The 24,769-nt window shown below is 40.3% G+C and overlaps 2 protein-coding genes across 3 annotated transcripts in view; one reads left to right on the top strand and one right to left on the bottom strand.

Moving 5' to 3' along the window:
• Positions 1–24,769, bottom strand: part of PDE4D (phosphodiesterase 4D) — a 1,511,392-nt gene that overhangs the window by 1,471,271 nt on the left and 15,352 nt on the right. The window lies entirely within an intron of this gene.
• LOC309862257 (uncharacterized protein) lies at positions 13–18,995 on the top strand. The gene is made up of 4 exons (XM_082725947.1): positions 13–234; positions 14,841–14,954; positions 18,254–18,415; positions 18,673–18,995. The coding sequence occupies exons 1-3, from the start codon at positions 107–109 to the stop codon at positions 18,372–18,374; spliced, it is 363 nt and encodes a 120-aa protein (XP_082582073.1). The 5' UTR covers positions 13–106; the 3' UTR covers positions 18,375–18,415; positions 18,673–18,995.

The following is a 24,769-nucleotide window of genomic DNA, read 5'->3' as shown; positions in this document are numbered from 1 at the left end:
CAACAAGGATGAGATATTCCACACAATCCTCTGCTTATCCGGACTCACTTCTCCCTGCGAGGTCAGAGAAAAATCACAGCTTCGCTGTCAGAGGGAAGGAGTGCAGATGACCTGGAAAAATGTAACTAGATCTGGAGCAAGATCTTGTCCGGCTTGGCCGTCCCAACCGTGCCTGCATTCAAAGACTAAGCTCCCCCCAGAAAACCAAGGACAGCTACAGCAGCAAAACCTGAGGTAATTTTTGCCTTTTTATTTTTAGGAGGAGTAAGGCTAAGTCAAAATTATGTACATGAAGTCCCTCGGGCAACAAGGGGTGCTCCCATTTTATTTTACCTGTTGCCACTCTCATCTTCTGTACAATCATTTGCTACAAAGACTGAGGAGGGGGAGGCTTAATACACTTGAAACACGCTTGAAACCAAAATGATCATCTGTGGGGGAAGAGAGGTCATTTTTCAGAACAGTTTTAGCCCTACCTTTTCACATGGGCAGCATTTTTGCCCACTCCTTGCCCCCACAGAAACAAGAATAAAGGACGCTGAGGCAGGGAGGAGGGGAGAGGCATTTCATAAGCACAATAAAATGCTTTTGCTATCTCAAAGGAAATAACTGAGCTCAGAGAATAAATTGGGAAGATAGGTTACTGCTCAGTTCCTCTGGCCCTTGGCACTGAGGCCACATGAGAAGGTACCAGAATGTACCGTGGTGAGATTGAGGGGGCAGACAGAGATGACAGAGCTGACGGAGCTCCCGTGGCCCTGCTGTTCCCTTGGCGATGTTTTCCTTAGTACCCATTTCATTCCGAGGTGTTAGTTACAGCAACTACTTTTTATACCGAACTTCTAAATTTGCAGTTATTAAAGGATCTGTGGGAAACATTTGTGAAATGACTAAAATAGAAAGCAGGGGGAGGGGGGGAAGAATTGACATTCCACATAATCCAAACACCACACCCTTAGATGCTTGACATACTTCACTTAATGACAAATGTTTCCAAATCCTCAGCAAATCATGTGTCTTCAACAAATTTTGTTCCAAGTGTAACATCAGCAACAACAACAAAGCTTTGTAATACACTTTTAAAGAACAAAATCAATCATTATGCATTCCAAGTGACAACAGAATCTTTACAATATTCAAATCCTGTCAGTTTTACGTGTTCCCAAAGGAAAAAGTGGGCAAGGGAGACTCACTTTAAGTCATAAAATACAAACAATAGGAGCAGTAGAGACATTTATGCACTTTTTGTTTGCTGCAGATAATTGACTGAATTCAACATGAGATTTGACACCAAGAAGAAAAACATACCAGGACACAAAGAACTGAAAAAGTCATCCTTTGGCAATTCCCACCCCTAAGGTTGGGTCTTTGAAGTGTCCAATTTGTGACTAGCTAGGGAAGGATATTTCTCCTCAGCACAATTTTTTTAACTTATTAAGCCTTTATTTATTTGACAGTGTTGTTGCCTACAATCACTAGGTGAGAACCAAAACTTCTAAGGAAGCCAGTTGCTGAAACTGTTGCTCCCTTTAGTCTAATTTAACATGGATTATCTAGTCCAATGTGGGAAGCAGGCCCTTAAGTTAATATTGTCACTGAATCCTCAACATACAGAACTCCCCGTGTCCTATTACCTTAATAAAATTCCATTAAAAGCCCCAAATTCCATTAAAAGCCAAGTCCCATGTCCAGATCTCCACTTGTCAACAGACAAGTCCAAGAATACCCTAAATTGAGGTCCATAAGTCATGTCACATGTATTTGTCCCAACATTTCCCAGAGGGAGACTTCACCTCCAAAATCTTTGGTTTCTCTACATTCTGTGTCAACATACAGCTAAGTCCCAGACCCCCAGCTCCCTGACCTTGACAAACACTAAGCATTTTGTTTGACTCAACTTCAAGGTGTTCATCTGCTCATAGGTAATGTTTGCCCCCAAAACAGTCATGATGGGAGCTTTCTGCGCTGTCTTGCCTCCCAGAACTTAAATCAACTGTGGTAGCCTCAGACATCTTACTTGTACTTGACAATGTTAGGGGGATTGTTAGGCTAACAATGTTAGTCCTCCTAGCTGGAGCCCTCACACAGCAGTGAAATCCTGACACTGAAACGAAGAAAGTGCTACCTCACCATGATCCAGCCTGAACTGATCATGTTGTTTACATTTGTTTCTTTGCCCTATTAACAACAATGCCAAGAAGGAAAATATTACAAAATATACATACCAATACAATCATCTTCTCTGGGCTCAAAGTGCCAGTGCAATGTGTTAGAGTCTGCTTCTAGCAACCATGCTTCTTAACACATCAGGGTTTCTATCAGCAGGTTCTGGGTAGGGACCCTCTCTCTTATCACCACCACCAATTAGTGTTGACTAGGACATCAGGCACTATCTAAGAAGTTCATGATATTCAAGGGTCACCCAAACAGCTGAATTCAAGTCTTACTCATTTCTTTGATCACAGACAAGAATTAAGATGATCCTGATAAAAGAAAAAGAGCTCAGGAATGCAAACCTTTTTCTGAACAAAGAGCTGTCAGCAAATCTCAAATATCAAGGCAGCTACAGTTGACTGAAAAGTGTCCCTCAACCTGGGCCAAGAATGATTCCTACTTCCATAAGTCAATTTATCTGGCACTGTGGTTTATGTAGCCAAAAGAGTCACTTGTGAGGTAACTATAGGAAACGCTCAGACCCACCACATTGACCCACCACTGGTGTGTCAAGCCAGTTCACACGGACAGGGTATAAACCCACTCCAGGTACTGTGAACAGAAAGCCCTGTTCTTTTCACAATGCTGGACTCTGCCTTAAGATACCCTAGCTCTTGGGACCAGTTTGCCGCTTGGCAATGGCTGATACCTCAAATGCTGACACTTAGAGCCAGCATCTTAGGATGTAAACTGAAAGAGAAATAGCTGCTTAGAAAAGTATTAACAAGGCTTGTCTTGCTTTAACAAAGCAAAAAATAAAATTTACACTTAAATAAAAAGACATGGGTACTAGAAATTTAAGTCTGCGGCCATCACTGGGATGAAGTTCACGCTCTTGGTTCAGGTAACACAACACTTTATCTGGACACATGGATCTCAAATTCAAATTTGCTCTTGGCACATGGAAATTTGTGGTTAGTGGCTTTTGTTGTTCTAAAAGACAGGAGTTTTAACCCATGAAATAATGGAGCTTGTTGTTTTTTGTTTTTGTTTTTGCTTGTTGTTTTTTGGGTTTTTGGTTTTTTTTTTTTTAATTCAGCCTCTCCTCAGAACATGAATGTATGGACACATACAAATAAGATTGTAAAAACATATTACATCTAAAATTAACTTAAGTCAATAAACTTTTGCATTCCTACATGGTCAAAACTCATCTTCTAGATAACAGACTCAAAAGAAGGGTCAATTTTTCGTTGCTCCTACTGTTTGTCAAAGTTTCCTGAACTCCACGTGACACTACATATACCAAAAAAATAGCAATTGCTTACATTTAGTAAGAGAAAAATGTGCATTCCTAATATGTGACACTAAAACCACCTCTGTTTCAAGCTAAGGGTAAGTATTGTGACATGGAGGTTCACAGCATAGATTCTAGGTCAGGCCACTTGGGTTCAAATACCAGCTCTGATCCTTAACTGTGGACCCTGGATAAATTACTTAACAGCCATATGCCTCGGTTTCCTTATCTGTAAAATGGTACCACACACAATCATTACCTCCTGGGCCTGGGTGAAGATTCATCGGACAAGGCATGCTGAGAACTAAGATTTTTACACAGTTAGGGTTCATCATTAAGTTCATTGTGATAAGCATACACTATAGCCAACATGGAGGTGAATTACTCAACAGCTAGATATGCTGAAATATATCTACTAACATCACATAGCTCATTTCGGGTAATGTTTACAAATAGAATCTTGTCTTCAGGCCTGCAAGATAACAACTCAGGGAGACATGTCAGTCACTGTTGATTGTCAGTGTTCTGCCTAGTTATCACCTGACACTTTTAACCTGGCCCTGCATCCAGTGTCATAACACGACGCTAACCTAGGCAATGACATGGAAAGGTGTAATTGTAGCAGACATGATTCTTATGATAGTTGGCATAAAGTTCAGGCTACTTTAAAGATTCCTGCACGAGCAGGGAAATACAATTCAAAACCACAATGAAATACCACCTCACACCAGTCAGAATGGCTAAAATTAACAGTCAGGAAATGACAGATGTTGGTGAGGATGCGGAGAAAGGGGAACCCTCCTACACTGTTGGTGGGAATGCAAGCTGGTGCAGCCACTCTGGAAAACAGCATGGAGGTTCCTCAAAAAGTTGAAAATAGAGCTACCCCACGACCCAGCAATCACACTACTGGGTATTTACCCTAAAGATACAAATGTAGGGATCCGAAGGGGAACATGCACCAGAATGTTTATAGCAGCAATGTCCACAATAGCCAAACTATGGAAAGAACCTAGATGTCCATCAACAGATGAATGGACAAAGATGTGAGATGTATGTATGCACGTATATATGTATGTGTGTGTGTGTGTGTGTGTGTATGTGTGAATACTATGCAGCCATCAAAAGAAATGAAATCTTGCCATTTGCAATAATGTGGATGGAACTAGAGGGTATTATGCAAAGCAAAATAAGTCAAGCAGAGAAAGACAATTATCATATGATCTCTCTAATATGAGGAATTTGAGAGGCAGGGCAGGAGGTTTGTCAGGGGTAGGGAAGGAAAAAATGAAACAAGATGGGATCAGGAGGGAGACAAACCATAAGAGACTCTTACTCTCACAAAACAAACTGAGGGTGGCTGGGAGTTGGGTGGGTAGGGATAGGGTGGCTGGGTAATGGACACTGGGGAGGGTATATGCTATGGTGAGTGCTGTGAATTGTGTAAGACTGATGATTCACAGATCTGTACCTCCGGGGCAAATAATACATTACATAAAATAAAATAAATACATACATACATAAAAGATTACTGCATGAAGGCAAAAAAATAATGGAAGCCATTAATCTTCAGTCATGGTACCCTAACAAAAAAAGATATGAAGGAAGGAAAAAAAGAGAGTTACCTATAACCAAGAGCTGTGCTGATTAGCTGATTATCCAACTACATCAACCATGTTCTAGAATTCATGCTGACTTCTCAGCTTAAATATGAGAAAACACTGAAGCTAATTATCTCCTTTCCTTCCTGTGATGGGAGATTTCTCAGAGCAGGGGATATTAACTGGTATTTCAACCTGCTCGTGAAGAAGGTACAGAGGAAAAAAACAGAGTCAACTTGGTAAGGGAAGAGCCACCCTAGGGAAGGACTGTGTACTTCTAAACTCAATGATTCATTCATTCATTCATTCACTCACTCATAAGTGGTCTTGCCCCCTATTCCCTCTCACTGCCTCATAACAGCACCACCCCCAACCTCTCGCCCTCTGCCCCAGACACATCTAACTCCTTACAGTTAGGAGCACCTACTTTCTCTTTCACCCTTCTCTAGAGGTACCCCTTCACCTACCTGCCCTTCTGCACATCCCTACCTCCCTCCCACTAAGCCTCTTTCTACCCACCTCCTCTCCATGGAAGGTGGTTATTGCCTACTGAGTAGATTAATGGATCAGTACCACTTATCACATGAATTAACACTAAAGGACCTATAAACAGTAAGGAAACTGGGGAACATTTTTATTTTAGAAAAAAAAAAGTTTAAGAATGAAATTTGGGGCACTTCACAAAATCCAAAATGAAATCAAATATTAAAGCTTAAAACACCTATAAACTCTTTGCTGAAGTTAGAGAATCATCTCTGGTCTTTCTCAGCAAGTTGATAAAGAAACTCAGAAGGGGGCACCTGCATGTCTGACTTGGTTTTGGCTCTGGTCATGATCTCATGGGTCACGATATCGAGGCCCCGTCAGGCTCTGCGCTCAAGAGGGAGTCTGCTTGAAGATTCTCTCCCTCTGCCCCTTTCCCCACTTTCTTTCTCAAATAAATAAATCTTGGGGACAAAAAAAAAAAAAGGAAAGAAATTCAAGGAAACCCACCATGGTTGCTAGAAATGGCTGCATAAGTGAAAGTTTTATATGGAGACAGTCACCTGGCACTAGACACTGAACAAAGACAAGGAGGGTGGGAAGGGTACAGAATCGTAGTAAATTATGTGCTGGAGAGTAATCTTCAGGATCGTGACCCAGGTCCAGTTTGTCTCTCCCACTTCACCTCTACTCTTTCCTTGACACCAAAAAAAAGTTTTTCCAATATCCCTAACTTCCTCCACAGAGGAGCCTGCCCTCCTCTGCTCCCATCAAAACAACTGTTACATGTGCCATCCCCAGAGCAGCCATATTAAAACAGTTGGCGCCAGTATGCTTAAATTCTTCTGTTATCTCCCGAGTAGCACTCAGTTTTAGTAAGGGCTTTCTAAAAATAAAGTTGAGAACCAAAGAAACAATCACATTGAACATTTCAAGCCCCTCGGAGCTGGACGGTCAAGACATGCAAAAGGCAGACAGGGCTTTCTGGGTCCTGGGCACCCCACAAGCACACCCACTGACTTCTCCTCTCAAGAGTGGCCGGCCCTATATGCAGAGATCTGGACCAAGGGGAATGCTAAGTTTTCAATCTTCCATGCAATGCCACCACTTACAGCTGGAGACGACAAGCTACCCAGCCACTCATGCCGGCCCTGCCTCTACAGTCTCTGGGTCTTCCCTCTTTACATCCAGAGCACAGGCTGCTGTCAGTGAAGACGAGATTTCTCACTTACTTAACCCTCCTACAATAGAGGTCAATGATTGGTGCCTCAAAAGCCTTCTGGCTCTGGAGACCCCTTTATGATCACCAGCAACTAAAAGAGGCATAGCTTGCTCTGTGTCTCCCGGTCCATTGGAATTTTTTTTTTCTTTTTGCCATAAGAATTAAACACAGAAATAAGCGGGGAGTAAAAGAGCAGACTGCACCTGAGTTCCATGTGCATCACAAAATAATACAGCAGCTCTGGAATTCCATGTGCTTCAGAATTATAGAAGGTGTTGTTTCAACTGGGCAAAACCCTGACTCCCACCACAAGGTGTTCATCCTGTGGGTCTACGATGGATCCTAGAAATCTGTGTGCTTTTCCCTTTTTAAACATTTATGTATTTATTTATTTATTTGAGTGAGAGAAACGGAGCATGAGCAGGGGGAGTAGCAGAGGGGGAGAGAGAAGCAGGCTCCCCGATGAGCCGGGAGCCAGATGAGGGGCTCAATCCCAGGATCCTGGGATCATGACCTGAGCCAAAAGCAGACACTTAGCCAACTGAGCCACACAATGAAATCTGTGTTTTTATTGGCACCCTTGATGTTTGCAAAGCCGTATGTTCATATTAAGAAACATCAAGAGAGTGCATGCCTAGCACATTGCTAGTGCTCACCACTTGCTACTTATAACTATCAATAATCAGAACTGATTCCAACTTTGCATGCTCGACTTGGACTTGACCTTTTTCTAAGTGAAAATTGCACATAGGCATGGCAGAGTGGTAGCAAGTCAGGGGCTGGTTTCATAGAAGGAAAGAGAAATTAAGACAAAGTCTACTGTGCATCCTTCTAAAGACCTGTTAGCCACTGATGAAAATGCTTGAGGCCCAATTACCATCTCCCCCTTCCATAGTATCCACAGCTCTGAAAAGATAATACCGGAAGCAATTGTCTATGGACCAGAAGTTCCAAAAGTAAAAACACTCCCAATACTGGCACTTTCAGTTTTTCAGCCTCAGACCCAGAAAGAATACAAGGTTATTTGTTTTGGAGCACAAAGCAGGCTGTAGGTAAACATGGAGTTTTGAAATGGTTGAGTCCACCAATTTAGCACAATATAAAAGCCTATCTCAAACCTGATTGGTTGGTGTGTTCTGTGAGTCTTGGCTCTTTTCCACTGCTGTGGACGTGGGTCCTCCACAGGTGGCTGGAGCTAACTGTGTCTATTTACACTTGGAATCACTCCTCACAATAAATGGGATGGTCCTTCAGGAAATCTTCTGTTTAGTTGGCATGCTCCCAAGGATAGGACAAAGCTCTGTTGTTTAAGAGCATAAATAACAAAAACTTTGTTCTTCCAAAACCAAGAGGGAAACTGGATCTATCCAAAATCACTTGGTCTTAAACTGCGTAAGGATGACAAGAATGAAATATTATTTTAGGCTGTCCAACAGCATCACTCAGGCTCCTCTCCTGGCCTCAGAAAACAATGACTCAATATGGCCTTTTTCTGACAGGAAAATACTGTTCCAGAGATTTGGAACTTGGGTTCTTCCTGCATTTAAACAAACAGAAGCTATTCAAACCCCACTTAGCTTTCTTGCTTTGAATCGCAGGCAGAGGAATACAGCTGTCTGTACTCACATAGTGAAAGTAAAATAGAAACTGTGAATTGGGGGGGATGGGGGGATTTAAGTATTTTCTTACTCCATCCCAAGTGCTTGACATGTATTTTATAGTTTGATTCCCTCAGCAATCTCTTGAAGGTTATACTAGCCCCAATTTTACCAAGAATAAGAGAGGCTAAGTAAGTTTCTCTAAGGACACAGAGTTGATTGTCAGAGCTGGAAAGTAGAAGTTGAAGTAGTTTCAAATCCTACCTGTTAATATTTAAATGAAAAGCCTCCCGTGTTCCTGTTAATATAATTTTACATGAATGTTATTATTTTGTTTTATAACCTGCATTGTATCCCTAAGTAACTCTCCACATCATATGGAAAGCTCTGTAACATCATTTTTATTGACACCACAGGATTTCCTAGAAGGCAATTTACTAGAATTGATTACACCAGTCCCCTACTGATGAACACTCAAGTTATTTCTATTTTTCCTTGTGAATATGCTTTTGCAAACCTATTTTTACATTTATGCAGTTATCCCCTAAGCAAGTCCTCAACTGAGAATTGCTGGACAAAGGAAGTGTATTGTTTTTCCGTTTTCATTTTACACTTCAGCACACATCAACCAATTGCCTTCCAAAAGGTGTGTGACTAGGGCTCTCTGGCATCTAAAACCAATGGAAGCTACTGGTAGTGACGTGAGTGTGCCCATTTCTTCACACTCACAGGCATGCCAGGGTTCAACCAACCATTTACGTTTCTGCCAAAATGACAGGGGTCACACCAAGAACGTTGTAATTTTTATTTGCATTTATTTCAATATTAGGAAAACCAGACTTTGTTTTTCTCTACGTTTCGGTTACTTGCAATTCTTTCAGAAATTAATCATCCCTATTCTTTTTCTATTTTCTATGAGAGTCTAGACTCCAAAATTCACCACAAACCCTTTCTCCTGCCTCTTGCTTTCTCATTGTCCCTGCCACCCTATCGGACACTTTGATCTAGAGCCCAGCAAAATTCGGTAACATATTGCCAAGGTGATTAGTCAAGTTCCATAAAACATGATCCAAGAAGAAAAACTGGTTAAGTCGAAAGGACAAAAGGCCATAAAATTCTCCTCAGTCTCTGCTTCAGAAAGAGGTCGCTCCCTGACTTTATCAGCATTTGTTTATCTTATAAAAAACAATGATCTGTTCAAATTGAATCTCCCTCTTTAGCACAGAGGAATTTGGAGAACAAGAGAGGGGCCAAGAACAGTTTGGAGGAACATCCCAAGAACAGGGAGTGCGGAGGCAGAGAGGACACACACACACACACACATCCGTCCTGCAGGTAGGGGCAGACCACAGACTCATTGATGGTCTGTGCTGAGGCCCAGGTTAGAGATGTCCTCGCTTAAAGGAAACTGAGGCTCACTGGCAAAAAGTGACTTGTCTGAAATCAACTGGCAAATGGTAGTCTCTTGATTCCCTGGGCAGAGCTCATTTTACTGGAGGATACTGGCCAGAAGTAGAGCATAGCTCAAGGTGAATGGCCAGAGCCTAAAACACAGCCTCCCATATGCACAGGATTATGCTGGAAGGCCTCAGGACGACAGAACCATCACTGCAGGCTCAGGCATTTGTGTCCTGGGGACCTAGACCACATGGTTGGACAGCATTGTAGCTGTTAGGCTGGGCAAGATTCAGACTGGCCATGGCTGGAGGATGACAGGAATAATGTTGGGCTGCCCTCTTGTTTCCCTACTCAAGAAAGAAAATGATCAAATCCAAACGGCAAAATGGGGCCACTCTTCAAGTATCCAGCTTCTTCCTTACAAATATCACTTGGAGTATTGGCTTACCTTGATGAATCTCATCTGTTCAGAATCAGCCAAATCCATGGTCTGAGCAAAAGAAGACCAAGCTTGGTCACATGGTAGTCCTAGCCTTCCAGACCGGCTTCTGCCTTAGCCCACCCAAGACCCAAATGTGACCAAAATGTCTCAGAAGAGAAGAGGACAAGGGCACCCTTTCCCAATTTAGCTGTGGAAAAATGCATGGGTCTTTATCCCCACTTGCATTTCCCTCTGGGAGACCAAAGAGAAGCAGCGAGAAGCTATCCAGTGGCATGAACTCCTTCTGAATAGTACTCCTGCTGATCCCATCCTGAAGAGTTACCAATTCCAACATAGACTGTATTCCACCCAATACAGACCCCAGGGAGGCCTAAACAAGGCAGTATTCTCCATCCCTTCTTGGTTCAAAAGCATGTTTTTCTAAGTCTTTAGACATCCTGTGGCCTAAATGAAAAAATGGCTCACACTGAGACTTGAGGAACTGAGTAAGCACATCTAGAAAACTAGCCTAGGCTTGAGCAGAGATGACTGCATCTCTGCTCAAGCCTAGCCAGAAGCTACCCATGCACTGTGCCATTTAATGCTCACAAGGATCCAAGATGGGTCTTAATATCTGCCTAAGACAAAAGAGGAAACAATAAGGGTCCTGCTGGTTCTTCTAGAGAATTTCATTAACTTTCTTGAGGACTTTAAACATTTCTTCAAAAAGACAAAAAGAAAGGCACAGAGGACTCTGTCTCAAATGTTAACCTGTCTCCAAAGTTCATTCCTGGCCACTGAACCCATTGGCTCCCCTCAGCCTCCTCCATGGGAAAAAAGTGGTCTCGTGCAGGTGACACTCTATGGAAATAGGATATTTCCCATAAGAGAAAATTCTTTCCAAAGTGTAGTGCTTACTTCAGGAAAGTTGTATAGATTCCTAGTCATGACACAGGAAGCGTGATACCCCTCAATCAAGGAAAGACTTTGCAAGTAAATTCCAGCAACCCTACTGGTCATAAAAGACTAAAAAATAAATAAATAAATAAATAAATAAATAAATAAAGCAGATGGGAGAAGTTATGTTGGCCCAGAACATTTGTGAATACATGAATTCTCCATCTCCAGGGATTCCAGAGGTCTTAATTTGCTGGCTTTGAAGATTGGACTACATGTAATCAGTTTCTGCTTCTTGCCATTCATTTAATTTAGATTAGCCCATCCTTTTCTTTTCTTTTGTTTTCAAAAAGGATCCAAAGAAACTAATTCCCGATTCCAAGGATGAAAGTGATACCACTGAGAAATGTGTAAGATTTACTTCTAATACACCTTACATGGCACTACACTGATAAAATACTTAATTCCATACACTATCCAAAATGATATCTGACTTGATGTTTAGCACCTACAAGAAATTTAATAAATATGCTTTTACTCATTTATATCCATCCAGGTAACAATGGTGATAATACCAAGCATTTATAGGAAACATAGCTATATTTTAAGATTTTACTTATTTGCAAGAGAAAGAGAGTGAGAGAACATGAGCAAGGGGAGGAGCAGAGGGAGAGGGAGCAGCAGGCTCCCTGCTGAGCCTGGAGCCCAACACAGAGCTCCATCCCAGGACCCTGTGATCATGACCTGGGCCAAAGGCAGACTCTTAACCAACTGAACCGCCCAGGTGTCCCCAAACTTGTCTATTTTCAAAACACTTTCACAAATAGTATTTTCAACGAAGCCTCAAAATCTCAGGGAGGGCTGGCAAGGGACTTTGTGCACAGAGGATGAAGGTTTATATGTTGGTGCTACACACTTGTTGGCTGTGTGACCTCAGTCAGGTCATTGAAAGTCTCTGAGCCTCAGCCCTCTCAACTATAAAACAGGAATGGTACTTTTGCATTCCTTGAAAAGGTGATGAGAGACCCAAAGATAACAGTTGCTAAAGGCACACCAGGTACCTAACACACCACAGGCATTTAGAAATGAAGAGGATGATTATGAGAAAGCACGACTGATAGAATCATGCCCTCCCACAGCGGAGGGAATGGAGGATGGAGGGGATTAAATGACAGCCCAGAGACTACAGCTACCAAGGGCCAGAGCCAGGACCAGTTCCCTGGTCTCCGACGTGCCCAGAGGAAAAGATTCTCTGCTCTATTTGAAAACTTGAGATGTAAAAGATAGAATTTTTGCCAAAACAGGAGTGTTGATCTCTGAACCTTGGGGATAGCCGATTCATGATTTCAGCAGCCTTTGCTCCTTTGAGACCATTAAAATAAAACTTCCTCTCCATGCTAGAGTGGTCAACAGGAAACAAATTTAATTCAGGAGACTCTCTCTTCCCATTTGGATGGAGGCCAAACTTCCCGGGGATTTCCTGAGTGTTAGTTACCTTGACGATCACTTGTATCTTTTTTTTTTTTTTTTACCTGCTTTCCAGAATTTACTAATTCTGACATTTTGGTGTGGGTCACCTGCCCTTCAACTGAAATGAACACAGCTTCTGAACAAAACAAACCCAAACTTAAGAGAAGTTTGCCACCTCCACAAAGCTGCTGAGGGTTACCCTATTTAAATATCACCTTGATTAAAATATGCAGCATATCCCTCCAAAGCAGTTATAAAGATCATTTTAGGAACTTGGCCTCTGACATATTACAGGCAAAACTCTTTTTATTTTTTTTAAGATATTTTATTTATTTATTTGAGAGAGAGTGAGCGAACACAAGCAAGGGGGAGTGGAACAAGGAGAGGGAGAAGCAGACAGAGCAGGGGGCATGATGCAGGACCCAGTACCAAGACCTCGAGATCATGACCTGAGCAGAAGGCAGATGCTTAACTGACTGAGCCACCCAGGTGTCCCCAGGCAGAACTTTTTTATCTGCACTTTGCCAGGTCTAGAATAGCTCAGTGCTAGAACACTGGGATGCCTTTGCTTGGAACTTTTTTAAATTCAAGTATAATTAGTGTACAACGTTATATTAGTTTCTGGTGTACAGTATAGTAATTCGACAACTCTACCCATTACTCAGGGCTCATCAATGTAAGTATACTTTTAATTCCCTTCACCCATTTCACCCATCGCCCCCCCCATCTCTGGTCTGGCAAGAATATCCAATGGGAAAAAGACAGTCTCTTCAACAAACCGTATTGGGGAAACCAAACAGCTATATGTAAAAGAATGAAACTGGACCACTTTCTTATGCCATACACAAAATTAAACCCAAAATGAGTTAAAGACCTAAATGTGGAACTCGAAACCATAAAACCAGTACAAGAAAAACACAAGCAGTATTTACTCTGACATCAGCCATACCAACACTTTTCTAGATATGACTTTGGTAATGGAAACAAAAGCAAAATTAAACTATTGGGACTACCCCAAAATAAAAACTTTTGCACAGGGAAAGAAACCATCAACAAAAGAAAAAAAAAAAAGCAAGTTACTGCATGGAGAAGGTATTTGCAAATGATATATTTTGTTAAGGGGCTAATATCCAAAAATACATAAAGAACTTATCCAACCCAACACCAAAAAGAAATAAATCATCTAACTCAAAAAAGGGCAGAGGACATGAATAAATGTTTTCCTGAAGAAGAGATACAGTTGGCCAATGGACACATGAAAAGATCCTCCACGTCACTCACCATCAGGGGACCTCTTTATAATACATTCCTATATGGTTAGCATTACCAACAACAATTTGAGATATGCCTCCTAAAGTGAGGGAATTTTCAGAGTCTTACAACAAGAACAAAAGTCTATGCAGCACCTGCGTGGCTCAGTCGGCTAAGCATCTGGCTTTGGCTCAGGTCACAATCCCAGAGTCCTGGGACTGAGCCCTGCATCAGGCTCCTGGCTCAGCAGGAGTCCTGCTTCTCCCTCTTCCTCTGCCTACTATACCTCCTGCTTGTGCTCTCTCCTTTTTTCCACTCTGACAAATAAATAAATTATAAAATTGAAAAAAAAAAGAGTTGATGATACTCTGTGCAGCAAGCTTACATGAGCTTCTGTGAAATCACTGAAATAATCTAATACAGGTGAGTGTCACTCTCATTTGCAGATCTTTGTGATTATATAGATAGAATGTCTGGAGTACACATCACCATACTATATCAATATAAACCTTAGTGAACAAAAAATGCAGAGACAGAGCTACGAAAACAAGTAAAAACATGCCTTGATCTCAAGACAGCAGACTCTACCTGCTAAAAAAAAAAAAAAAAAAAAAAAAAGTTGTAAATATTTTGTTGACACTCTGCCCACTGTGTGATTTAGCTAACAACTGTTCCAAGTCGTTAGTAAATCCTCCCACCGTTTCTTTCTTCTTGGCTTTATTTTTCTTAACTTTCTTTTGTCCTTTGCTTTGTTTGTCTCTGCATTTCTTTGGTACTCCTAGCACCTACTTCTATTCCTTTATCCCTCCTCCATTCTTCATGATATGAAAGCACTTTCAGGTAAGTGCTCAAGAAATGGCAAGGGGGATCATTATTATCTTTATCATCTTCATTATTTATGCCAACGCATTATTATTTTGCATTCTCACTACTATCTCTACAACTTGTTCTTCCAGCTTTTATCTGCTCTTCCACAGATTTTTCAGAACATGGCACATAAATATTAATGATAAAAGTAAGATTGAATATCTATTAACTTTTTTTTAAGCTCTGGAAGTACCCAAGCAGGGGGGCAACATCCATCAAAACCATCTGCAAACACAATTGTACTGAAACAAGAGGAGAAGCTCCAAGGATATGAAAGACTTGCTTCTTGGTCTCGGTAAGCTTAGAGCCTAGTCAGAGGGACAAGCCACACAGGGAACAAGATGAACATCTCGAAGAAATACAGGCAACTAGAGTTCACACAGAGGACCAGTTTCCAGCTAGCCAGGTAGAAGTGACGATGTAAGGTTTTCTGAAGGGGAATTGCAAAAGGGAAAATAAAGATGAGAAGTCTGGGGCACGTGGGGAATAAAAGTATTCTGTATGACCCACCAAGGCCATTTGAGCATTTTCTATAGCTTTTTGCAGCTTCCTAGGGACTCCCCAGTTTTTTGATGTCTTTATCATTTCTGTTCTGAGTATATGATCAAAAGCCGCTTTGGAACTTGAGAAAGCACTAATACGCCTTACTTTATACAATTTTTTGCTGTCTCTTTTGTTTCATGATCTTGCATATTGCTTTTGTGCAACCACAGCCTTCTTCTCTAGTCCTTTCAAGTTTTTCGGGTCTTCTTGGGTATATATTTTTAGCAGGACATGTGAAAGGTAACACTTTTCAAAAAGCAGCTCTGCGGCATCTGCTGTGTGAGGTATGGGATAACACGGCAACCTTGAGACTTTATTTCTGCCCTCACCCATTGGCTACATTGTCCCTCAGACCATTCAGTCCTCTCTGCAAAAAAGGCCAGGTTGCAAAACAGCCTCATCCACACTGAAATAGGGATGCCAACACAAAATGATCTACATATGGTCTGAATCTGTTAAATGGTTCACCAACTTCAGTGAGCCCCAAGCCTGGGACATAATCATTTCTACCATCTCTTTCAATAGGCTAAACCTTCTTTTTCAAAGGGATTTGACATTAACGTTGAAACAGTGACTTAAAAATTAAAATTCATCATGAGGAAAAGGGGGGAGGGATCTTTTTTTTTTTAAGATTTTATTTATTTATTTATTTGACAGAGATCACAAGCAGGCAGAGAGGCAGGCAGAGAGAAAGGAGGAAGCAGGTTTCCCACTGAGCAGAGAGCCCAATGTAGGGCTCAATCCCAGGACCCTGGGATCATGACCTGAGCCCAGGGCAGAGGCTTAACCCACTGAGCCAACCAGGCTCCCCAGGGGGAGGGATCTTTTAAGTGAGAAGCCAGACTCCTAATTCCACAAGTTTCTAACTGCATTCTTAACACAGATAGGATTTGAAACATGGTCTACAAAGAGAGGAGCTCCCCAAAACCAGCCCTCTCCACAGGCCAAAGCATAAAATGAGTCACCTGTGTGCTTGCAAGAAACATGCATTTTGTGCCAAAACAAAAGATGCAATGTCAAATTCAAATGTCTAAATGAATTCTTCTAAATCTCATATTCACACGATGATGTACTTGACTGATCATCCCTGAAAGCTAACATTTCTTGTGAAGGGGATATTGGATAACTAGAAGGAGAAGGGGGTGGGGGGAGCACCACAAGATGGCACAAGGAGGGGCGACAAAGGCAACAGAGAAAAGGTATACACTCTTCCACATTATTTCCCAAGGACAGTCATGGCAAAGGCCACCCACGGCATTAGCACTGCACAGAACAGAGCTCTCTCCCTCTGCTCTACGGCACACGCAGGAATCCTGTCTCCCCTGCATGCTTGTTTCCAATCTCGTACGTTTAATAAAGTCCAACTTTTACCCAAGTGACTTTAGGTTTTAAGAAAACAACATGAGGGGAAAGCATGAGTCACACAAAGTATCCCTTTCTCTACTCAGTTTTGTCTTTTGCAAGAAGAATGAAGAGCTCCAGGAAGCATACCCAGGAACATTTTCCTCCACAAGGAGACACTGAGCTGAACACCCTAGAATACAGCTGTGGATGGCTGCAGACTGCAGACATTTCCCTGGTTCTTTTCATCATAGGTTTCATTTACCAGGCAAATTTTCAAGCCTCAATGAGGCACCCCTAGAGCCAACATAAGAGGCAAACCTCAGATCTATGTAGATAAAATACTCATAGTACACTACTTCAGTTACAAATATCTACTTTGAATTCCAATTTACATGTTTTTAAAAAAATGCTCATCCTGAAATTCATAGGCTTGATTTTTTTACTGAGTCCCCCAGTTTGGTCCCTAGCTCCTTCCCCAAATTGTCATTTTAATTCAGTCCTGCATTCATGCATACATAAATCCAGTTCTACCATATTATCTTATGTGTGTACCTCTTTGCTGGTGAGTGGGCTTGGGCACAGATTACAAGTTGGCCTGTCCTGCTCAGAACCAGCCCAGCACCAACTGGAGAACAAACCCATTTGCCTCTTCTTCATGGAGGCTTTCAAGTACAGCTGCCAGCCTCCTGGTACCAGATGGATGAGGGCATGGCCCTCCTATGCACACAGCGTGAGGCCCAGGCCTCGGGCTCTGCAAGGTCGCTTAACTAGGCCAAGACTGGCCAACAGGCAGTCAGCACTACCAGAGCGCCTAATTCCACGGAGTAGACAAGAAATGACACAGTTCCTGAGCTGAAAGAACAGAATTTGTATCCACACACAGGTGCACACACACTCCTGCACACCTGTGCACACCTATACATACCTGCTCCTGATGGAGGGAGAAAACACTTATGAAATCCCAAAGAGAATAAAGTTTAAAATTAATGAAAAGTACTACTGAGGCTCTGAGGTTTGGAAGAGGCTATTTTGCAAACGCTTCTTCTATATTCCAAAATAAAACACCAGGGTAAAGAAACACAGAGAAAAGGGAGATATCAGGTGAACTTCTGAAAATGAGTAGCTGAAGAGTTCATTTTCCCAAAAGATAAGAGAAAAAGGCTTATGCTCTTAAAGAAAAGTAGACAGAACTTAAATTTTTTTGGAAAATGGAGATGAGTCAGAGAACAAAAAGGGGAAAGAGAGGAGAGGGGCAAGAGTTGGAAAGGGGGTTGAATGCAAAGGTTTAGACTGAGAAGACATCATGGGAAGAAAAGGGGACTGTTACTGAATAGATGTGAAGTGTTTCCATTTCAACTTCTAGCCAAAATAAGTTATGAGATGTTTCGAAATGGGGAATTTAAGAGAAAAGAACAGGACTTCCCTTAGGTAAATAATAGTTCCAGTGGGACAAAATGTTTTTTAACATTTTCTTTCCTCATTTTGAAACATATGTAATTATTCCAAGAATTTGTTGGGGGAAGAACAAACAAGGAAAAGAAATGCTTCTAGCTCCATCACTGAGAGATAACCTCTGTTGATAGATATTCTCAGTCACTTACACCCACACCGTGATTAGGCTACCTATGCTGTCACTTTCTTATCACATGTTGTCTTGTAATAAAGAGTTTTTCATTATATTAAGTTATCTTTTAATACAACTTTTAGACATTTTAGAATCATGAGCTCCTTTGAGAATCAGATGAAATCCATGAAACTTGAGAACAATGTTCCAAAAGAGCAAAATAGGCCTCATGGAGCTCAAGAGCCACCTCAAACTGACTTCTAAACGTCGGACCTAAGTGGGATCTCTGGAACATGAGCTCATTGGTAAGCTGAGACTGCAATAACTGGTTTAATCACATAGTACATACATGGTTTAGCGAAAAAGGACTTAATCTCAGCCATGGCCCTTAGTTTCTGGTTCTCGCTCTACAACTACATATGATGGGTCTCTGGGATCCTTTCCATCTGTGAATCCCTGGAGGCCTGAGAACATCAACCTTCATGGATGAGTTGTAGTTAATCTGCTCTGTAGACGTTCCCTGGTTGGTTTCTGTACCTAGGCTGGATTCCTTGTTGTTCAGGGACAGACAGGACCTTATCTGATTCTATTTTATATCCACTCCAAGAATACAAATTAATGTCAACACTGCTGATTACACATTGGTCACTGCCTTCCATGGTAGGTGTGTAACTCTACTGCACCTGACTTGATATAATAACCAGTAAATAACTGCTAAAATAAACCAACCAGAATGACTGAGATTCTATTTAAAATCTTTCAAAATTACATAAAAATAGATCTATTTTGTTCGGGTTGGCTATACTTCTACAAAATGTCTAGACACGCATATTCATTGGCCATCTCTTTAACTTAAATAAAATGTTTATACATTATTCCTATTAATTCTGTTCTTTTTAAAAGTTGTATTCATTTATTTGTTTGTTTGTTTATTTATTTATTTATTTATCTGAGAGAGAGTGGAGGAAGGGAGAGAGAAAGAGAATCCCAAAACAGATTCCCTGTTGAACAAAGAGCCCTATGGAGTTCCATCCCAAGACCCTGAGATCATGACCTGAGCCTAAATCAAGAGTCAAGACACTCAACAAATTGTGCTACCTGGTGCTCCTTAATTCTGTTCTATTAAGTAACTGAGAACATCAAATTAGTAAATACTGAACTTCTATTCCTAAGACAAATATAGGGTTAGGTTCCTGGGAGCCTGTAGTCACATTTTCATCAACCTGTCTATACATAACTTGGTTTTATATGTGCTACTGTTTAAGATACCTTATTCAATATATCTTTCATTGATTCATTGTCATTAAACACATGGACAATTGCACTATAACTCAGGCCTCAACAAAATTCATCTAATGAATACCTGTCTTCTATAAGACACATTACAGCCTTCTTCTGCTTAAGAATGCTACACCACACTTCAGCACTTCACTGGGGGCTGTTTCACAAAATTGCCAGCAAAAAGCACAGAAATACTAAAATGCAGCACTAAATATTCCAAGAAAAGGACAAAGTTTACAGGATGAGAGGTGAAGTAAGAAGGCCGAATACTGCATTATAAGAGACTAAGTAAATGCTTATTGTGTTAGTCAGGATTCTCCAGAGAAACAGAATCAGCTGGACCTAGATATAGAGACACAGAGATGTACACAGAGAGAGCCTGTGGTATAAATGTGAAAACTGGAGTGTTAATGGTGTAAGACTCAGTCAAAGGTGGAAGACTCATGTCTTTGCTCAGCAGTCAGGCAAAGAAAATCAATTCTCCCTTCCTCCATTTTTTTGTCCTATTCAGGTCATCAAAAGACTGGAGTATGCCCAACCACTCTGGGGACTAGGGGTAGAGGGGGTCTTCTTTACTACTAGTTCCATGCTAATCTTACCCACTACCTTCACATCCCCATCCACAAGTAATGTTTAACCAAGTATCTGGGTATCCTGTGACCCAGTAAAGCTGACACACAAAATTAACCATCACACTTGTCAAATCAAAAATACAAAATTTACTCTATGCCCTAGGCTCTCAGATTCACTGAATATAAATCTTCATAAACTCCAAAGAATATAAAGTGGTCAATTATTTGTATTTATTTCATAAGGAACCAGCCTACGACCAAATATCACCTGCCAATAAAACACATTAGACCGTAAAGGAACTTAGCGGATGATACCACATCACAGAAGTTTTACAAATTAATAATAAAAATTTATTCTTAAAATGGTAACATAATATAGAAATTACTGATCTCAATTTATAAACAATAAAACTAAGGATCCAGAGCTGAAGTGATTTTTCCAAGGATGTACAACTAGGGATTAACAGAGTTACTGTTTGAAGCCAGGTTTATTTTACTATAAAACTCACATTCGTAACTATATATTGTTTATAGCATATTTCAGGGAAAGAAAAACACATTTCAAAGGTAAAAGCTTGGTTCACATTTCAAGCACTATATTAATTCTGAAAGAAGATAATATTGCAGCCAAAATAATTTTCTAGGTGAAGAAATCAGTCACAAGTCAAATACACAATTCCAGGCCTGGCAGGAAGGTACCACATTTAGTTATTTTTCCAACAACTGATATCCAAAACTGAAAATATGCAAAGAAACACAGCTAACCAACAACCATGCAAAAATAAAACTCTAACTAAATAATGAGGAAAACTAATACAACGAAGAATCTATTAGACTGACTTTATAAACAAAAAGGATATGAAACAGTTTTATGTGTATGTGTTTAGAAAGTGAACGTCTCTGAGATGGTGAAAGCCATTTCAGATCAAGACACCTGCCTGCATACTTTTGCATTATCTTTGCATACTTTCACATAGTTAAGCTAGGTTTACATGTTTTATGCTCCCTCTTTTTGAAAGTTATAGAAACAATTCCTAGAATGTTTCAATAACCCAGGACTATCCTTTAGTTTCTACATTAAACAAAGATCTTATGTTAAGTAATCAAATACTTGATTCCTTTGACATCTGCACTTGATGAGCACGTAAAAAAAATTTTCAGCTAAGCATCTGTAAACTTTAAATGCTATAAATACAGAACTGTGAATTCCAATGCATTTCTGTACACCCTTAAGACATATAGATATAGATATAGATATAGTTTCTACCTGGCCAGATAAGACTTAGAGGATCTTGAAAAACAATGGAAACAAAACAACAGAATATCTTCAAAATGCTGCAAGGTAATAATTACCAACTTAGAATTCTATACCCAGTAAACATATCTTTCAGGAACAAAGACAAAACAAAGACACTTTCTGAAAAACAAAAACAAGGACTCCTTAGCAGCAGACATGTACTCGGGAAAACACTAAAGGTACTCTTCAGACATAAAGAAAAAGGTCACACCTCAGCCGCAGCAAGGAAGGAACCAAGAAACATCGCCAAAGGCAAGGGAAGCAAGGGCAAAAATGAACTATTGGGATTTCATCAAGATCAAAAGCTTTTGCACAGCAAAGGAAACAGTTAACAAAATCAAAAGACAACTGACATAATGGGAGAAGATATTTGCAAACGACATATCAGATAAAGGACTAGTGTCCAAAATCTATAAAGAACTTAGCAAACTCAACACCCAAAGAACAAATAATCCAATCAAGAAATGGGCAGAGGACATGAACAGACATTTCTGCAAAGAAGACATCAGATGGCCAACAGACACATGAAAAAGTGCTCCATATCACTCGGCATCAGGGAAATACAAATCAAAACCACAATGAGATATCACCTCACACCAGTCAGAATGGCTAAAATCAACAAGTCAGGAAATGACAGATGCTGGCGAGGATGCGGAGAAAGGGGAACCCTCCTACACTGTTGGTGGGAATGCAAGCTGGTGCAACCACTCTGGAAAACAGCATGGAGGTTCCTCAAAATGTTGAAAATAGAACTGCTCTATGACCCAGCAACTGCACTACTGGGTATTTGCCCTAAAGATACAAACGTAGTGATCCAAAGGGGCACATGCACCCGAATGTTTATAGCAGCAATGTCCACAATAGCCAAACTATGGAAAGAACCTAGATGTCCATCAACAGATGAATGGATCAAGAAGATGTGGTATATATACACAATGGAATACTATGCAGCTATCAAAAGAAATGAAATCTTGCCATTTGCGACAACGTGGATGGAACTAGAGCGTATCATGCTTAGCAAAATAAGTCAAGCAGAGAAAGACAACTATCATATGATCTCCCTGATATGAGGAAGTGGTGATGCAACATGGGGGCTTAAGTGGGTAGGAGAAGAATCAATGAAACAAGACGGGATTGGGAGGGAAACAAACCATAAGTGACTCTTAATCTCACAAAACAAACTGAGGGCTGCTGGGGGGAGGGGGGTTGGGAGAAGGGGGGTGGAGTTATGGACATTGGGGAGGGTATGTGCTTTGGTGAGTGCTATGAAGTGTGTAAACCTGGCGATTCACAGACCTGAACCCCCGGGGATAAAAATATATGTTTATAAAAAATTAAAAAAATAAATAAAAAAAGCACAACTTCATTCATATAAAAAAAAAAGAAAGAAAAAGGTCATAGCTAGAAAACCAAGATACAGAAAAAAATAAACATCCAAAAAAGGAGCTAAATATGTATTTTTAACATCTTAATTTTACTTTTTTCATGTTCCAAGATTAATTGTTTATGCACCACACCCCGTGTTCCATGCAATATATGTCCTCCTTAATACCCACCAACAGGCTCACCCATCCCCCCACCCACCTCCCCTCCAAAATCCTCAGTCTGTTTCTCAGAGTCCACAATCTCTCATCTTTTGTCTCCCCCTCCAGTTTGCCACAATTCATTTTTCCTTTCCTTCTCCTAATGTCCTCCATGTTATTCCTTATGCTCCACAAATAAGTGAAACCATATGATAACTGACTTTCTCTGTTCGACTTATCTCACTCAGCATAATCTCCTTCAGAATAGCCAACTTTCGTAAACATGTATTTTTGGAAAGTGCCCAGGAAATTGCCAAGTATTAATTTATCTTGGGCTTTAATGAGTCCATGATACATGTAACAACTTCTGTTAATCTCTTAGAAACACAGAAAAGGATATGTAACTACCAAGGCCATAGATATGGAAAAGTAAATGATAATAACAATAATTTTTTTTTAAACCTCAAACCGAAAGAAAGTGAAAAAAAGAGAGAAAGGAGATTTTAAAAAATGGAACAGATAGGGAACAAATAAAAACATGGTAGATTTAAATGCAACATATATTTATGATTGTATAAGATTAAATATTTTAATTAAAGGACAAAAATTGGGGCGCCTGGGTGGCTCAGTGGGTTAAGCCACTGCCTTCGGCTCAGGTCATGATCTCAGGTTCCTGGGATCGAGTCCCGCATCAGACTCTCTGCTCCACAGGGAGCCTGCTTCCTCCTCTCTCTCTCTGCCTGCTTCTCTGCCTACTTGTAATCTCTCTCTGTCAAATAAAAAAATAAAATCTTTAAAAAAAAAAAATAAATAAAAAATAAAGGACAAAAATTGCTGGGCTGGATTAAACAAAAAAGATACATGCCTATATGAAGCATTCCTCAAATATAAGGATTTCAAGAGATTGAAGGTGACAGATGGGGAAAAGTCACTATGCAAACAACGTCCCCAAATACAGCTGAGGCCATGATATTCACACCACACAAGGCAGACTTGAAGACAAAAAGTGTAAGCTGAAATAAAGAGGAATATGTCACAATGAAAAGGGGCTCAATTTACCAGAAGATAACAATTCTAAAAGTATAAGTTCCTAATAGCACAGACTGAAGATATTTAACATAAAAATGGACAGAATTAGAAAGAAAAGTAATAAATCCACAAATCATGATAGAACATTTTAACACATCTTTCTTGTAACAGATGTAATACACAGAAAAATAATCAGTAATTACAGAGAAAATATAAGTAACAAGAATGAAAAACTTTATTTTATTAACACATATAGAACACAGCCCTTATTAACAACAGAATATATATTTTTTACTTTAAGTGAACATCATGGAATTAAGCCAGAAATGACTAAGGTAAGTAGAAAATCCCTACAGGTTTGGAAATTAATGACACATGGATCAAAGAAGTCTCAGTAGAAATTCAGATGTATTTTTAACTAAACAAAAGTTTAAATCTTGCAAAGGAAATTTTGTGTGATACAGCCAAATCTGACCTGTAAGAAGTGTATATAGTCTTAAATGTATATACTGGATGAGAAAAAAGCTTGAAAATCATTTATGTTAGGATCTATCTCTAGAAGTTATATAAGAACAGCAAATTAAAACCAAAGAAAAGAGAAGAAAATGAAAATGTAAAAATAGAACTAGTGGACATCTTTTTTTTTTTTTTAATATTTTTTAATGATTTTATTTATTTATTTGACAGAGAGAAATCACAAGTAAACGGAGAGACCGGCAGAGAGAGAGGAAGGGAAGCAGGCTCCCTGCTGAGCAGAGAGCCCGATGCGGGACTCGATCCCAGGACCATGAGATCATGACCTGAGCCGAAGGCAGCGGCTTAACCCACTGAGCCACCCAGGCGCCCCCAGTGGACATCTTTTAAAACTACAACAGAATATCAACAAAGATAACAGATGAACAGATGATTCTTTGAAAAATCTAATAAATCTGATAAACCCTGGTAAGACTGACCAAG

The sequence above is a fragment of the Mustela nivalis genome (genome assembly GCF_964662115.1).
Source record: "Mustela nivalis genome assembly, chromosome: 3".
NCBI lineage: Eukaryota > Metazoa > Chordata > Mammalia > Carnivora > Mustelidae > Mustela > Mustela nivalis.
The sequence above is the reverse complement of the archived record's forward strand: the minus strand, read 5'-3'. Positions and strand labels throughout refer to the sequence as shown.

Bases quoted from the DNA above. Each gene is read 5' to 3' on its own strand.
- LOC309862257 (XM_082725947.1), top strand. From the start codon at position 107: ATGACCTGGAAAAATGTAACTAGATCTGGAGCAAGATCTTGTCCGGCT. The intron at 235-14,840 runs GTAATTTTTGCC...CTTTTTTTTAAG, and splicing joins CTACAGCAGCAAAACCTGAG to CTCTGGAAGTACCCAAGCAG. The intron at 14,955-18,253 runs GTAAGCTTAGAG...TACAACTTTTAG, and splicing joins AGACTTGCTTCTTGGTCTCG to ACATTTTAGAATCATGAGCT.